At 49.8% G+C, this 17,582-nt stretch overlaps 1 protein-coding gene and 1 pseudogene across 6 annotated transcripts in view; both read left to right on the top strand.

Annotated features, from left to right (window-relative positions):
* The window catches only part of UBAC2 (UBA domain containing 2), a 191,713-nt gene that overhangs the window by 173,206 nt on the left and 925 nt on the right, over positions 1-17,582 (top strand). For all 5 annotated transcript variants that reach the window (XR_016212718.1, XM_008260139.5, XM_017343571.4 and 2 more), the window contains one exon: positions 7,530-7,652. Coding sequence is in view for 4 of the 5 variants with exons in the window: in XM_008260139.5 (XP_008258361.3) it covers positions 7,530-7,652 (123 nt within the window). In the remaining variant the exon portion in view is untranslated. The remainder of the gene's footprint in view (positions 1-7,529; positions 7,653-17,582) is intronic.
* Positions 12,104-14,361, top strand: LOC103349103 (prefoldin subunit 4 pseudogene; annotated as a pseudogene). Its single transcript, XR_016212721.1, has one exon. The product of XR_016212721.1 is annotated as a prefoldin subunit 4 pseudogene (transcript).

Here is a 17,582-nt window from a genome sequence, read left to right as displayed (position 1 = left end):
AAAATACGCATCGGAGCTTCCTGAGCTCGGCACTGGTGACATTCTGACCCGGGCCAGGTGTCGCTCGGGGGCTGGCCTGTGTGTCGCGGGATGTTCAGCAGCAGCCAAAAGCACTTCCTTCCTGTGCCCCCTTCCCTCGCCACCAGGAAACAAACATCTCCAGACATCACCGAATGCCCGCTGCGGGACAGTCACCGCTCTTTCCCAGCCGTTAAGGAAACGTAAACACACAGGCTGTTTTTTGGTTTTTTGTTTGTTTGTTGACAGGCAGAGTGGACAGTGAGAGAGACAGAGAGAAAGGTCTTCCTTTTTGCCGTTGGTTCACCCTCCAATGGCCGACACGGCTGGTGTGCTGTGGCCGGCGCACCACACTGATCCGAAGGCAGGAGCCAGGTGCTTCTCCTGGTCTCCCATGGGGTGCAGGGCCCAAGTACCTGGGCCATTCTCCACTGCACTCCCTGGCCACAGCAGAGAGCTAGCCTGGAAGAGGGGCAACCGGGACAGAATCAGGCGCCCCGACCAGGACTAGAACCCGGTGTGCCGACGCCGCTAGGTGGAGGATTAGCCTATTGAGCCGTGGCGCCGGCCACAGGCTGTTGTTCTGAGTGATCGGCATTGTAGGTGCACAAAACAGCTCTTCAGCTTTCTCTGCTCACTGAACCCTGAACTCTCGCAGCTCCAGCTGGTTCCTTGTGGCTGCTCATGTAATGGTCCGTTATGTAACGGAGCCACTTAGGGACAGGTGCGTTGTTTACGTTTTCTTACCGTTGGGATCAGTGCTTCACAGGACACCCTCCTAAACGGCCCCTTGCGCACCGGCAGCTACCCCGCCACGCCGTGCTGGGACAGAGACTGGGACTGGCGCCCGTAACGTCCTCAGCAGTCTGTGTAGCTCACGTCTGCTTCTCCTCGTCCCCCTCGATATTCTCAGACTGCCCGTCTGTGAGGCCGGAACGATTAGTGCTGTCTTTGCCTGCCTGCCCTAACCAGCGAGTGAAACCTGCGCTTTCATATCATGAGGTTATCGGCCCAGGGCTTCCTCGGCTGGCAGCGGCGCGTTCACACGTGCAGTCAGCATTCTCATCAGTCAGTTACTTTCCCATGGATCTGTAAGCGTCCTTTACGTATTCTGAATGCTGTTCTTTGTCAGTTGTGTTGGAAATGTTTTCTCATAATACATAGTTTGTCTTCTAACTTTTTTTTTTAAATCAGCAACAATTGAGGTTTAAATACAAATATTGTCACTGGTGAGACAGTGGTCTTAGACATCTTTTTTGTTGTACTTTATCCTTTGTATTTTTGTTTTAGAAATCTTTTATCCCAATGACATAAAAATATTCTCTCATTTCTTATAAAATTTTAACTAGGGCACTTGGCATAGCAGTTAAGATTGCACATGGGGGGGCCAGCGCTGTGGCGCAGTGGGTTAAAGCCCTGGCCTGAAATGCCGGAATCCCATATGGGCACCGGTTCTAGTCCCAGCTGCTCCTCTTCTGATCCAGCTCTCTGATGTGGCCTGGGATAGTAGTAGAAGATGGCCCAAGTCCTTGGGTCCCTGCACCCACACGGGAGAGCCAGAGGAAGCTCCAGGCTCCTGGCTTCAGATCGGCACAGCTCCGGTCATTGAGGCCATCTGGAGAGTGAACCAATGATGGAAGACCTCTCTCTGTGTCACTACCTCTCTCTGTAACTCTTTCACATAAATAAAATGAATCTGTAGGGAAAAAAAAAAAAAGACTGCACATGGGACACTTGCAAGATCCCATATCAGAGTGCCTGAGTTCAAGTCCCAGCACCACTCTCAACTCCAGCTTCCTGCTAATTTACATCCTAGCAGACAGTGGGTGATGGCTCAGGCACTTGGGTCTCTGCCGCCCACATGGGAGACCCACTTTGAGCTTCAGGCCCCTGGCTTCAGTGCCTGGCCCAGCCCAGGCTGTTATAGGCATTTGATGGGGGTAAGCCAGTAGATATGAGATCGATTCTCTCTCTCGGCTTTCAAATAAATAAAATAATTTTAATAATAAAATTGTTAACAGTTTAGCTTTCCATTCAGATGTTTTATAAGTGGAGCTTACTTTTGCGTGTGGTATGAAGAAGGGTCTAATTGTACCTCCCCATATCTGTAGCACTGGACCTGTCCTGTTGGTTGCGTGAGCTGCCTGCCCTCTTCCTGCTGTTCTGTAATGTGTCCTCCATTAGAGGCCACGTGTCCTCTTTTGCTTCGATTCCTACACATTCTATTTCTTTGGATGTTTCCGCTTCTGTGCTAATAGCACAGGGCTTTAATTACTACACTTGAAGAGTGAGCCCTAATAACGTGTGGAGAACCCTCCCTTACTACACTTCTTCCAAGTAGCCATGCCTGCTTGTGAGCCTTAACTCAGCTCCAGGCGGTCCAGTCCCACCCCCCCTACACACACACACACACACACACACACACACCACACATACACACACTTTGGAATTCTCAGTGTATAGGAGTTAGGAAGAGGTTTAACTCCAAATGATAGAAAGTAACACAAAATCACAGAACTTCAGCAGACGAAAAGTCCACTTGTGGGCAGCCCCAGGCTGGCAGGGCAGAGTCCTTTTCTCTCACTGCCACTACTTCCTGAGCACCGGCCAGGCAGGCTGGGCCTCTGCCTCTGAGGACTGTTTCCAGGCCTTGTAGGCCCCTTCCGCCTGGGTATCGTCCCACAGCCCGTCCAGGTGGCAGGAAGCTGAGGAGGTAGCAGCCGTGTGTCCCAAAGGAAAAAATAAGCCTGTAAAGACAAGAGAATACAGCTATGAGGAGTCACCCCAGCTGTCTGTCTGCCCCGGATTGGCATTGGCAGTGCATGACAGACCACGGGACCACATCTTCCCGGGCACCGTTCGTCTGGGTCTTCTGGTTCCACCATTCAAGTTTGTCGTTTTCTCCCTGGGGACCTTGCACATCTCTTGCTGGGTTTCAGTGCTCAGCACCCTGTAGACCTTAGTGCTGTTCGTAAGTAGTCCTGTTTCCTGAGTGACCGCAGCAGAGGGCCACTCGCTCACTAGTTCACGCAGGTTTCCTAGGTGGACAGTCCTCAGATGTGAATAATGAGTTTTGTTTCTCCTTTTCTACCCTTAGGGGAGGCTTTTGTTTTTTTCTCATCCCGCTTGACTTCTTGTTTCTTCGTGAATGGCACTGAAGTTTGTCAGTTAGTTTTTATGTCTGTTGAGATGAGCATTTGGCTTTTCTACTTTCATCTGTTACTGCGTGAATTCTATTACTGTATTTTCCAAGACGCCTGAGAGATAGCCTAACGCAGTGACCCATACCAGATGACCATCTTTTAAACAGAGTGAGTTTGCTAATATTCTGTTTAGGATCATTGCCTCTGTCTATAAGCAAAAGGCAGTTGTTCTTGAATTTTTCTTTTTTGTGGTGGCCTTGTCTGGTTTTGGAAACATCATAGGAGCCTCAAAGAGAGGTGGGGAGCTTTCCCTCTCTTCCCCTTCTCAGAGGAGTTTGTATAAGAGAGGGGGTGATGGAAGCCTTCATGTACTTCACTGTAGCTGTTTGGTGCTGGGTTTTTTAAGTGCGATTTCCATCACATTGAGGTAAAACACATGCAGAAGAAGATATGCGGTATATAACAGTGATCATATAGTGTACTTTTTGTGTTTATTTTGTTCTACATTTTACTTGAGCAACTCATCTTTTTTTTTTTTTTTTTAAGATTTATTTTTAAATTCAGAGTTACAGAGAGAGAGAGAGAGGGACAGATACAAAGAACAAGATCCTCCTTCCACTGGTTCACTCCGCAGTGGCCAGCGCTGAGCCAGGCTGAAGCCAAGAGTCAGGAGCCTCATCCAAGTCTTCCACATTGAAGGCAGGTACCCAAACACTTGGGCCATATTCCGCCGCTTTTCCTAGGCCGTTAGCAAGAAGCTGGATCAGAGGTGGAGCACACGTGGGATTCAGCATTGCAATTGGCAGCTTCACCTGCTACACTGCAACACCAGACCCATCCATACTGTTTTGTGTGACTGTACGTCATTAAAACCATTGCACAGTGTCACATTATATGAATGTAGCGTGATTTACCTATTTTTCAGTTAATGGGCAGTTCCAGTCTTTGACTATTACAAATGGTACTGCTGAGAATATTTTAGTCCTTCTCTTTAGTCAACATGTTTGCTTTTATTGTCTCAGAGTGGAGTTTTTAAATCATATACATTTGTTCAGCTTTAGTAGATGTTTCTGAATATCAATTTCTGTTTCTTCTTGAGTGAGTTTTTTATATTATATTTTTCTAGAAAATTATTTCATGAAAATTATTGTTATGAAACTATTTTATGATTTTTAAATCTGTCATTTATTCATTCTGTGTTATTCCTTTTTTAAAAAATTTATTTATTTGAAGGCAGAGTTATAGACAGGCAGAGAGAGAGAGAGAGAGGTCTTCCATCCGCTGGTTCACTCCCATGGCCGCAAGAGCTGGAGCTGGACTGATCTCAAGCCAGGAGCCAGGAGCTTCTTCAAGGTCTCTCATGTGGGCGCATGGACCCAAGAACTTGGACCATCTTCCACTGCTTTCCCAGGCCTTAGCAGAGAGCTGGATTGGAAGAGGAATAGCCAGGACTCAAACCAGTGTCCATATGGGATGCCAGCTCTACAGGCATTACAGCACTGCCAGCCCCTTTCCTGTGTTATTCCTAATATTGATTATTTGTGTTCTCTGCCATCAACATTGCCAGGTTTATCCATTTTATTTAATTTTTTAAACAACCAACATTTGATTTCACTGATTAAGTCCCTCTTTTGTGTCTTTGCTTTCCACTTTATTAACATTCACTGAACTTCCTACTCTGTTCTTTCTTATTGTTGTGACTATTTCAAACTTCTTAAATTGAGTATATTTAATGCAAATGGTTAGTCTTCATTTTTCCGTATTTAAGTTGAGTGTTAAAAGCTTATGTCACTGGTTGGTTGTGACCCACAGACTTTATTGGGTAATGATCTTGTTTCATTCACTCTAAGATATCTTCTGATTGTGTTCTTTTTCTTCTTCCTGGTCTCCCAGGTGTTTGCAGGGGCCCAAGCAGTTGGGCCATTTTCCACTGCTTTGCCAGACTCGTTAGGGAGCTAGATCAGAAGTGCAACAGCCAAGACTTGAACCAGCACCCATAGGGGATGCTGGTTTTGCAGGCAGACGCTTAACCTGCTAGGCCACAGTGCTGGCCCCCATTTGTGGACATTTCTTATAGGACCTAGGGCACTGTCGCTATTCATAAATATTTTATGTGATGGGTATGTATGCTGTAGGCTAAATATGACCATGTTCACATATTGTTCTTTATGTTTTATAGGATTGCTTTTGTCTGCTTGGTCTATCAATTACCTAGCTAAATGTTGAAAATTAAGTGTATGTCAGAATGTTCTTATTTCTATATTTTGATGCTGTCATGGTATATATTAATGTATGATTGCTTTAGCAATTTTATTCCTATTAATGCCCATTTTGTGCTACATATTTGACATAAACATAGTAACAACCGCTTTAAAAAAAAAGGTTTATTTATTTATTTGATAGGCAGAGTTACAAAGAGATATCTTCCATCCACTGGTTCACCCCCTCAAATGGCTTCAATGACCAGAGCTTGGCTAGGCCAAAGCCAGGAACCAATGGTTTCTTCCAGATCTCCCATGTGAGTGCAGGGGCCCAGGGACTGGGGCCATCTTCTGCTGTCTTCCCAGGTGCTATAGCAGGGAGCTGGATCAGAAATGGAGCAGCCGGGACTCTAACCGGCGCCCATGTGAGATGCTAGTGCTGCAGGCAGCAACTTAACCTATGCCACAGCTGCAACCCAACATCAGCTTTTTTGATCAATATTTCTCTGTAATTTCTTAAGCTTGTTTGTGTCTTTATAAGGGCATTTCAAAAAGTTCTTGGAAATGGAAATAAAAGATAAGTTGATTTTGGTGACAAAAAATTGAAATCCATGCATAGTTTTTATTATTATTATTATTATTATTATATGCATTTTCCATGAACATTTTGAAGGCCCCTTGTACTTTTTTGGCTTGTCTGTTGGGGGCTCAGGGTCTTACGGGGTTCCTTAGTTTTTACAGTCTGAGTTTTTTCATAATACCTTATTCTTTTCTGTTTGAGTCTTTTACATCTTAGTCTTTTATGGATGCCTAATTTTAGAATTGTCTGATCTTTCTGCTGTACATGCCTGGGGATCTACTCCTGTTTGTTGCGCGATCCCAGTTCCAGAGTGACTCTGCCTTTGTCCCTCTCGGCCCCCCCCCCCCCCCGCCATCTCCATCCCGGAGCCAGCCTTCCTGCTGCGCCCTGGTGGTTCTGAGCCCACTGTGTGGTGTAGCTTGAACCCGGAGTTTGCCTGCAGCTCCCAAGGGTGGGACAAGATTCCTGCCCTCTCCCTGAGGAAGTGGGGCTTTGGGGTTTGGTCTTTCTTCTCCCTCTTCAATGAAGGTTGTGTCTTTCAGCGCACAGTGGCTCTCAGAGTCACCTTCTCCTTCAGCGCCAAGGGGGAGTTTCTGGTTCTGTTAGTCTGGAACTTTGCTGGCATTAGAAGACACCGAGACCGAGAGTTCAGTTAATGAATTCAAGGAGCAGGCATTTAGCCCAGCGGGTAAGATGCCTGCATCCCATGGTCAAGTGCCCAGGTTCAGTCCTGGCTCCGGCTCCCAGCTCTAGCTTCCCACCACCTGGGGAAGCAGAGGAGATGGCTCAATTACTTGGGTTCCTGGTGCCCTCGTGGGAGACCTGGGGGAGTTCCTGGCTCCTGACTCTGGCTGCTGACTTTGGTCATTGTAGGCATTTGGGGAGTGAACCAGTGGATGAAACGTTCTCTTTCCCCTCCCCTACCTTTAAATTCAAAGATTGGCAATACTAAAAACATGGGTTTTTTTCAAAAAGCTTCAGTGATGCATTTTTCTTCCTGCGCTGACTTTTTTTTCATCGTGACTATCCCCAGAGCCCCTCTCAGGAGGGTGGCTACACACCCCAACTTCCGAACCTCTCGCCCTGTTGGTCACATTCCCCTCGCATACTAGCCTGCCGCTGGACCTGGGTTTGTCCTGGTCTACAGTCTCCCGTCACTGAGCATGCTCAGAATTTACTCTGATGAAAAGAGGAGGAGGAGGAGAAAAGAGCGTCTTCAGGAGCTGCTGAAGGAGCCTGCAGTGAATTGGCCTCTACCGAGTGAAAGCCCTGAGCCCCTGAGCTCGCCGTTGTCGGGACAGGGTCGGTGGGGACACAGGGGCTGAGACTAGGAATGTCGGGAGCGCCTCCTGCTGCCTTCTGGAGCCGAAGTGCTCAACTCGCGCACTGCTGCTACCGCCCTTTCTCTCCTGTGCGCCCCCACAGGCTGCGGGTGTTGTGCAGAGATGGGATTGCCGGCCCAGAGCAGTGCGGTGTGACGTTGCGTTGTTCATTCTGCAGATGTGGCTGCACTGAGGGAAAGCTTCCACAGGCATTCGATGCTCTGCCACTTCCGGGTCTCATCGTGCTGTGTCGGTCTCTTTGTAGGGAGGAATGATCAATTGGAATCGGCTGTTCCCCCCGTTACGTCAGCGGCGGAACATAAACTTCCCGGATGGCCGGCGGTCTGAACAGCAGGCGTCCCCTCCTCTGGAGGTTTCTGAGGAGCAGGTAATCACAGCACCTCCCTCTTACCAAGCCCGCAGCTCGCCCTCCGAGAGGTTTTGGTCGGCAGCAAATCAAAGGTTGGTTTTGGAAGAAGTGACGCTCGTAAGTATAGGGATGTTCATGACTGCCGCCCTGCCACCCTTCAGAGTGACTGTGGGCCGCTGGCGGCCGTGGGTCTCAGGGCTTGCGGAAGGCGCGGGCAGGTACTGTGGTAGCTCATTTAAAGTGTTGCGCTTTCTATGTGGGGGAAATGAACGTGTTGATTCCCTTCCAAGGGTGGGGAGGGAGCGCCCCTTCTGAGTTTACCTCTGGTGCGGTTTTCACTTTTGTGTCATTTTAAACCATGTTAGTGTTTATTTACTCAAAAAGCAAGTCAGCAGGGACAGGGAGCAGCACAACACTGAAAAGAAGCAAACAATGCAGCTGCACTGGCGGTGAGAGAACAGTCACACCGCGGGGACTCATCTCTGCGGCTGGGCACGCGGCGTGCCCTCATAAAGATGGGAGGACTGCACACAGACCTTTCTGTGTCCATCTTTTTGTTTGGGAGACAGGCAGGGAAAAAGCTGTGGTCCACTGGTTCACTCCCAAATGCCCACAACAGGTGGGAATCTAAAGCCCAGAACTGGGATCTCAGTCCTGGTGACAGTAACCTTGAGCTCCCATCGCTGCCTCTCAGATCTGTGTTAGCTGGAAGCTGGGATCAGGAGCCGGAGCTAGTTAAAAATCAATAAATGGACAAAAGGAAAACCAGGCACTGCCATGTGGACGTGGGCGTGCTAACCAGAATCTTCCCCATGCGGCCAGTCTCCACCCCAACACGAACCTTACGCTCTGCTTCCTAGGTTTCTTTTTCATAGTGAGTGTGAGTACAGCTCTAAACTTATGTTTGGTGTATGATACGTATGACAGGTGAGGAAGTAAGTTGGAAGAAGGAAAATACAAATACAGAACAAGGGGAGGCAAGGAAGGGTTAGCATTAGCTGTATCAGCATTCATTCATGATTAACTGGGCATGTGTGCACATGGGTGTGTACATGTGAGTGTGTTATGTGTGTGTAAGTATGTGAGACTGTGTGTGTCTAACAGAATATGTGAGAGCGTGTGATGTGCAGCCATGTGTAAAAGTGTATGCATTTGAGTGTGTGTGTGTGTGTGTGTGTTATAAGTATGTGTGCCCTTGTTCTGACAGGAAGGAGGAACAGGCCATTTCAGGGAAACAGCTCCAGGGCCTAGGGCAAGGCAGGGCAGGGACGGCCATGACCGTGGGATGTCTTGGGCCAGGTTGTAAGGCAGAGCTCATCACCACGGGGCCTATCCTGAGGATGTTGGAGCCCACTGCAGGGATCCCCCTGGCCACCTCTGGGGTGTCCACTTTGAGCATCAGAATGAATAAGATCAGTAGTATAATGCAACCCACTGGCAGGAGAGACCCCCTAAGTTCCTACTGATAATAACAGATAAATATTTCACCAACTCGTGCGCAGGAGAAGGGAAATGCTAGATGTCACCTAATACAGAGAGCACGTTGGCACTGGAAAGTCACAGTCGTGCACCCATCATAGATAACCCAGTCGAGGGAAGGATCGTCAGTATATGGAGATGAGGCCGTTTGCATGCTTTCAAAGGATCTCCCACTAACTACAGATTTGTTGTGAAAGGAAAATAGTAAGTGCAGGGAAGAAACTGGTCAGCTCCTGGGAAGGCCAGGGAGGTCATGGGTAGCAGTCACGTTGCCTAACCTCGCCGGTTTGAGGGACATCCTGTAAAATGCGTGGCCTGTGTTTATAAAAGTACCGGTGTCACAAGCCATCGTGGAGTAAAGCATCTGGGGAGGCACGCTGCCCACTGACTCATGACCCCAGCTGGATTCTGTGGCAGGAGACGTGTGCTGCTGAGAGGCCGTGTTAGGATCAGTCGATGAAATGCATGTTAGATTCCCGGGACCTGGTGTGTACCGATTGTGGTTAAGAAAGAATATTCTTGCCCTTAGAACACACACACGCGAGTGTGCAGTGTGTGCAGCGTGTGGCTCAGGAGCAATCCGTGTGAGCTCACGCATGGGTGCCGTGTCTGCATGTGTGTCTGCATCGTGCATGCCTGTGTGAGTGTGTGTGCGTGTGTGTGTAGCGTACACAGAGAGAAAGCAACAGTGGCAAAATAGCATTGGTGGATCTGGATGAAGAATAATCAGGCGTCCTTGGTACTATTCTGAAACTTTCCGTGGTGCCCTCTCCACACACACATGGCAGTCAGCATGTCACGGCTGGCCACACCACCCAGGCCGTCACCCCTTGCCGGTCCCCAGGGTAGGCAAACAGCAGGGACACAGCAGGCCCCCCCTCCCCCGCTGCCTTCTGGATTGCAAACGCTTTTGAGCGAAACCAATCCAGCGAGCTTGCAGAACGGAGCCAGCCCTGCGCCTGAACTGAGGGCCTGGACGGCCGCCGCGGCAATTCCTTGGGGTTGGCAGGTGGACGTGGGGCAGAGTCGCTCTGTCCTGCCTTCTTTCAAGAATTTCTAGTCAGCTGTTGTCCCCCCAGGTAAGAAAATGAAGCCCAGTGACCTTGATATTTAGATCTTTGTAGTAACGTGTGAAAAAATAAGGCAATGCGTCCGATTCAGGTAGAGATTAAGTGACTGTTGACTTCGTACGACAGTGAGTCATGTTCCTCAAGCAGCCGTTAACGGGCACACGCGGTGCTCGGAGGTGAGAGGTTTCTTAGTTTGGGCACTTTGGGATAAGAGTGTCAAAGGGCAAGAACCAGGAGAGTGTGTAATTGAAGCCTGGAGGGGATTTTTCTAAATGAGTCATTTTCCCTTGACCCCCAGCATGACAGCAGTGAGGTTAACACATCCGTGCCCGTCCGCGGCAGCCTTCACCCACCCTCGCCTGTGTTGTGCGAAGCTGTGAGAACGTGACAGGTTGTTGATCTTCGGCATCTTGCTCTTTGTGTTTCTTGATTTTTCTTAGAATGGCAGTTAGAGACCATCAGGGCATTAAAGATACCAGGTTCTACACGGCTTATTAGCAGATTCGCGGCATTTCTTTACTTTTTTTTTTATTTATTTTATTTATTTGAAAAACAGAGTTACATAGTGAGGTAGAGCCGAGAGAGAGAGAGAGAGAGAGAGAGAGAGAGAGAGAGAGGGGTCTTCCATCCACTGGTTCACTCTCCAGATAGCCGCATCGGCCAGAGCTTCGCCAATCCGAAGCCAGGAGCCAGGAGCTTCTTCTGGGTCTCCCACACCGGTGCAGGGGCCCAAGGACTTGGGCCATCTTCTACTGCTTTCCCAGGCCATAGCAGAGAGCTGGATTGGAAGAGGAGCAACCAAGGCTAGAACTGGTGTCCATATGGGATGCTGGCACAGCAGGCCGCAGCTTTAACCCACTGTGCCACAGCACCAGCCCCTCGGCATTTCTTATTGTGGATGCTGTAGAAGATAAGAAAGGTATAAAGGAACAGGTCTTGCCCTCAAGGTGTTTACAATAAAAGCTAAAAATGTATAGAATGTACAGTCTCTTGGTTAGCTTGTTAATGCTAATCCCTATTTGTTAATAACATGTTAAGATAGCTTGAGTTAACTTTTTTTAAAGATTTTATTTATTTATTTGAAAGGTAGAGTTATAGACAGCGAGAGGGAGAAACAGAAAAAGGTCTTCCATCCGCTGGTTCACTCCCCAAATGGCTACAATGGCCAGAACTGTGCCGATCCAAAGCCAGGAGCCAGGTGCTTCTTCCTCATCTCCCTTGTGGGTGCAGGGACCCAAAGACTTGGGCCATCTTCTGCTGCTTTCTCAGGCCACAACAGAGAGCTGGATTGGAAGAGGAGCAACCAGAACTAGAACCGGTGCCCATATGGGATGCTGGCGCTGTAGGCGGAGGATTAACCTATTGCATCACAGCACCATCCCCTTGAGTTAATTTTTTATGCTTAACTTGCAAATATATTTCTATTTTATTTAAGTAACAGAGTCATATAATTTTAATACCTTAAGAAACTTCCTAATTTTTCCAACCAAGAAAAACAGAAATATTTGAGTTTTTTCTACTATAAGCAAGCATTTTGGGAATTTTAACAAGAGTTCTTCAAGAAAACCTAGTGGATGAGAAATGTGTACCATATATTTTTCTTTAAAGGTTTATTTATTTAGGGGCCAGCGCCGTGGCACAGTAGGTTAATCCTCCACCTGCGCCGCTGGCATCCCACATGGACATCGGTTCTAGTCCCAGCTGCTCCTCTTCCGATCCAGCTCTCTGCTGTGGCCTGGGAAAGCAGTGGAGGATGGCCCAAGTGCTTGGGCCCTGCACCTGCATGAGAAACTCAGAAGAAGCTCCTGGTGCCTGACTTTGGATCGGTGCAGCTCCGGCCGTTGCGGCCAATTGGGGAGTGAACTATCAGATAGAAGACCTTTCTCTCTCTCTCCCCCTCTCAATGTCTATAACTCTACCTCTCAAATAAATAAATAAAATTGAAAAAAAAAGATTTATTTATTTGAAGAAAGATCTTCCATCTGCTGGTTCACTCCCCAAATGGCCACACAAGTCAGCACTGGGCCAGGCCGAAACCAGGAAACTCATCCGAGTCTCCCACATGGTGCAAGGGCCCAGGCATTCAGGTCATCCTCTGTTGCTTCCCCAGGAGCGTGAGCAGGGAGCTGGATCAGAAGTGGAGCAGCCAGGACTCGAACCGGGGCTCAAGTAGGATGCTGGTACTGCACCGCAATGTGGCCCCTATGCCGTATATTTTAGAAACAGAACATTCTGAGAAAGAGCCTGTGTCCATTAGTAATTTAACATCCAGCCTTAGACATCTTTTGTTGCCTTTTTTCCTTTTGCTATTTGGGCTCTTACTAACTTTCTGTATTTTTAATTCATTAAAGTGCACTCCTGTTTTTCTGTGAATTGGCCCATAGCAGCTTTGCCAATTCATCATCTCTTTGCTGTCCTGGCCCCTTTTACAAACATGCCAAAGCATAGGCAGCTGGCACTGTGGTTAAGATGCCAGGTGGGTTGCCTGCTTCCCATGTCAGAGTTCCTGGCTCGTGTCCTTGCTCTGTTTCCAGTTCCAACTTTCTGCCAATGTGCACCTGGGGGGCAACAGGTGATGGCTCAAGTCCTTGCATCTCTGACGACATCCACATGGGAGACCTGGAAGAGTTCCTGGCTCCTGGCCTCAGCCTCACCCAGCCCTTGCTGTTGGTGGCATTGGGGGGGGGGGGGGTGAACCTGTGGATGCGTGATCATTTCTATCTCTCTTTCTCTCTGTATGTGTGAGCCTATCAAATAAATTAAATTCGTAAATAATTTTTTAAAAAAGCGAACATTCCAAGAAGGTGGTTGTCATGGAGGCAGCTGGTGCAAGTGCCAAGCCGTGTTGTGTGCCCCAGCTACCCAGACCTAGCCAGCGACAGTCAGGATGGCTGAAGGCAACCCTGAGAAGCCAAAGGGCCAGGTGTCTGCTCCTGCCTTCTTTGTGCAGAGAGGAACATGGGAAGACAAACGCAGAGGTCTCTGTCAGGTTTGCAGGGCTGCAAGTGCTTCCGGCCGGTGAAGAACAGCATCTGAGACAGAGAAGTCTGAGTCTGATAAGGCCAAAGCAGATAAAGCCTTCCGTGATGATGAAACGAAGGGTGATTGCCCAGGCTGGGGGAGCGCTTGGCAGGAGAGACCCTGATGCCCCCAGGCCACTGTCTGCCCCCTTCCTCTTCTGTTAGGAATCCCACCCCGTGACTGAATCCACAGCCCCTCGCTGCTTTATTAACATCAGGGCGGCTGGGGGAGCTGGGAATAACAAGTATCCGTGAGAAGCAGCCTTGCTGTTGGGCTGCTAGGCTGCAGAGCTGCTGGCCCGGGACCAGTAGCACATTGCTGACTCCGAGTCTGAAAGGGAAGTTGGGTGGTTCAAAGGGCCCCACCCAAGATGCTTAGGAAAGGTAGAAGAGGAAGACAAAGACAAGGAGGAGGAGGAGAATGAACAAAGAACTGTTTGTTCTCTTTAGTTGGCATGTACCAAGTTACGCTTCCTCCTCCGGTGCCAACCGTGAGGCATCGTGGGTCAGGAGCCCAGCAGGAGGGGATGAGGAGAGAGCGTTGTATTTCTTTGGGTGTTCCGGGCCGGTAGGGCATGAGAGGGGGCACAGGGGTGACTGCACCAAGCGGCCCTCCCCGCCTCGCAGTCCAGTTCTAAGATGGCGGCTGCAGGAGATGTCACCGTGACTTTCGAAGATCAACAAAAGATAAACAAGTTTGCAAGGAATAAGAGTAGACTCACAGAACCAAAGGAAGAAGTAGAAGTAAAAAAGAAGCGACTCCAACATTTAGAAGATGCTTGTGACGACATCATGCTTGCAGAGGACGACTGCTCAATGATTCCTTATCAGATGGCTGACGTTTTCATCAACCAGTCGCAAGAAGAACAAGGAAATATTCGAAGAGGCAAAGAAAAATTTGCAAGAAGAAATTGACGCCTTAGAATCCAGGATGGAATCAATTCAGCAGGTGTTAGCACATTGGAAAGTTCAGTTATATGCAAAATTTGGGAGCAACACAAACCTTGACACTGATGAAAGTTAAACATTTATAAAAATTTTTAAATTTGTTTAACAAGTTTGAATATTGTTAAAAAAATGTTGAAAAAGGAGTGTGCCAAAACTATGGGCGATTCAGTATACTTTTCAATAATCAAATGTGCGCAAATGTCCACCACTTAAACATATCTGTTACCTACCCAAGGTGAGTTAGCGGAAATCAGAGACCTCACCAGAAGCTGTTGTTAGAAGAGGAATATTTATTTGCAGCCAGTAAGGAGCCGCAAGGAACCACTTGCAAAGAGGGAAAGATTCCCAGAGCAGGGGAGAGCAGGCACCTCTTACGTCACCCGGGGAGTGAGTGTCTGAAAGGGGAGGTTTTGCTGTTAGACATAGAGGCAGGTGTGAGCTCCCTCGGGCATGGCGTGGGAACACGCTCTCCCAGAGGTCATGGGAGAGATGAGGCTCAGCTCCTCCTGGGGCAGACATCTTAGCATTTGCATGAAAATTAAGCAAAGTTCAGGATGCGTATTTGGTATAGCCATGAAGATGCCTCCCAGGACACCCTCATCCCATTCAACCTCCACTCCGGTTCCAGCTTCCTGCTAATGTGCACCCTGGGAGACAGCGAGTGGAGATAGTTCAAGTACTTGAGTCCCCGCTCCCCATGGGAGAGGCCTACATTGAGTTCTTGGCTCCTGGCTTTGTCCAGCCCAGCCCCAGCTCGTGCAGGCATGTGAGGAGTGAGACTGTAGACTGCAGATCTCTTTCTCCTTCTCTTCGCCACCAAAAATAAACATTTTTAACGAATTAAATAACGTGTAATTTTTGGACATTCCCTGACCCACCTGTGCGGGGTTCCTCCTGTGGCAGAGTTCCAGCCACCTCACTGTGGCTAGAGACTCATCACTCCCTGGAACGGAACTGAAAACAGCTTGGCAGGCTGCAGGTGCTTTGGAAGCGCTAGGGCTTGGAGTTGGAAATGAGTCAAGACAGACTTCAGAGCTGCTCGGGGCATTCGCCAGTGACAAAACCATTGTTCTGTTTCTCTCTTCTCTGCTTTTCTTCTTTTTCATTTTCTCCTAATCAGGTATTTTTTTAAAATATTTATTTATTTATTTATTTGAAAGGGAGAGATAGATAGAAGGAGAGAGAGAGTTTTCCATCTGCTGGTTCATTCTACAAATGGCCACAATGGCCAGGGGTAGGCCAGGCCAAAGCCAGGAGCCAGGAGCTTCTTCCGGGTCTCCCATGTGGGTACAGGGGCCCAAGCGCTTAGGTATCTCCTGCTGCTTTCCCAGGTGCATTAGTGGGGAGCTGGATTGGAGGCTGAACAGGTGGGCCTTGAACCGGCACCCATATGGGATGCTGGCATTACAGGCAACAGCGTAACCTTCTGTGCCACAGCACCAGCCTCGAATTGGGTATTTTTTATATACCCATACTCAAAACTAACAAATAATGCAATTTTGTCACATGTGCTTCCAAATGTTTTTTTTAAATGAAAGTGGGGGACTCGCCATGGTTGTCTCTTGTGAATGACCTTTCAGGTCAGATCAGAGTGGCTGGTGGGACAGAGCACTGCTGGGAGAGAAGCTGACGCTGAGGAGGCCCAGCATGCGCCAGCACCATGGCTCTAAGGAACCGGGGCAGGGTGTTTAACAGGAAATGACATCACCGGGGTTCCCTGGAGGAGTGGTGAGCTGGGAGGAGAGGCATTTCAGCACCGGCACACCTCTGCCCGGGGACCGTGGTGCAACTGGGCGCTCAGAAGACTTCACCTCTTGGTGCATTCAATGGGGTGCTTGTAACACAAGACAGCCCAAGTGCAGCCCGAGGGTACTCGTGTACCCTGAGATTTCCGTCGGCCCCTGGAGAGAGAGAGTGGCCCACAAGGGACGTCCAGTCTTGGCTGAGAAGTAGCAGACTGTGCTCAGGATTGGAGAAGCTGAATCTTCCTAGCTCTTCTCGTCTCTTCTCAGCTCGAGTGTCCTTGCCACCGTCTCTTAGAAGCCCGCCTAAACTCTAAAACGCTGGCCTTAGAAAGCTGTGCCCGCCTGGCCAGGGGTCCATGGGTGTCCCTCGCAGAAGGCGTGTGTTCACTCGTGACGGGATCAAGGGTTGCTGTAGGCCAGCTCTTGGAGCCTCCAAGTCCAGGGGGTGGGAGTGTTTCCTGATGAGGCACCAAAGGCTCTTGGGTGGCAGTCAAACAGCCCAGCAGCTTTCGAAGGGTGCTCGCAATGACACAGCCCAGGACGCACCCAGGATCTACTGAGTACTGCCACATCCCTGACCCCGACGCTGCACCCTGTGAGGGCCTGAGCAGGCCAGGGGCTGTGGGGGGGAAGGAGGCACCGTGGGCCCCGCCGGGATCTGCAGGGTGACGTCGCCTCCGTGTCGGGGGCGGCTGACGTGGGAGGTCACAAGTGCCGGGAGTGACGGGCGGGGGGAACAGGTCAGGATGTGCGTGTGACCCTGTTACTAAGAAAGAGCAGCCCAGCTGGGGATCAGGTGGCGGCTGTTTGAGGTGGCCATTGCTTTCTGCTAGCATCAGAATTTAGGAAGTAAGAACCCCAAAACCATTTGTTTTTGATACCCAGAGCTAAAGGGAAGTTAAAGAAAACCACAGTCTTTGAAGAGGGCCCTCAGGGGCGAGGTGCGCTGGGGGCTGCTGGGACTCCGGAGAGAAGGTGCTGCCGTGCGTGTGCGGGGGCCGCTGCGCGGTGAGCCCGAGAGTACACGCCGGGGCCGCCGCTGCCCTGAGTGAACGTGGCGGAGACGTAGAGGCACGGGCCGGTCCCCCCAGGAGGCTGACGTCCTTCTTAATTAAACGGAGAAGGGGAAGCCGGTGCGGATTTCTCTCCGTCTCTGTGGGGTTTTTCCCTCGTTCAGCGTGTTCTCCCTTTGAAAAGCTTCATAGCGGAAAAATACATCCCACACCTTCTCTGGAACGCGTCAGCTGATGGTGACGGCACTGTTCCCGGCTGCCTTCCCCGGCCTGGGGTCAGCCGGTGGCGGGCTGTGTCACACTGGGCCTGCAGCGAGCGCCGTTGACGAAAAGCAGAGTGGCCGTCTGCTCCTGGGGGCACTGGGACATGACCACACGCACAGGGGCCCCAGTGCCAGCCGCCCCGCGGCGTCCGAGCAGCAGCGTTCTCTCCAGGCCGGAAACCTGGCTCAGGGGTCCATTTGCGGCCGTTTACATCCCTGGGTGTATACGAATAAGTAGATGTGCAGGAGAGACGTCCAGAACCCTGCTGGGCAGCGACCCCCGTGGCTGGCTTCCCGATGAAGCGAGCGGATGGGCTCGGTCAGGTGTGGGGCTGCAAAGCAAGCTGACCTTTCGTCTCACGTTCTGTTGTGATGCCCTGACATGGCCCGAGGGGGTGGAAGGAAAGAGC

This window comes from Oryctolagus cuniculus, chromosome 9 (genome assembly GCF_051225735.1).
Source record: "Oryctolagus cuniculus isolate XC-2025 breed Fujian yellow rabbit chromosome 9, ASM5122573v1, whole genome shotgun sequence".
Classification (NCBI taxonomy): domain Eukaryota; kingdom Metazoa; phylum Chordata; class Mammalia; order Lagomorpha; family Leporidae; genus Oryctolagus; species Oryctolagus cuniculus.
Note: the sequence above shows the minus strand (reverse complement) of the source record. Positions and strands in the feature narration are given on the sequence as shown.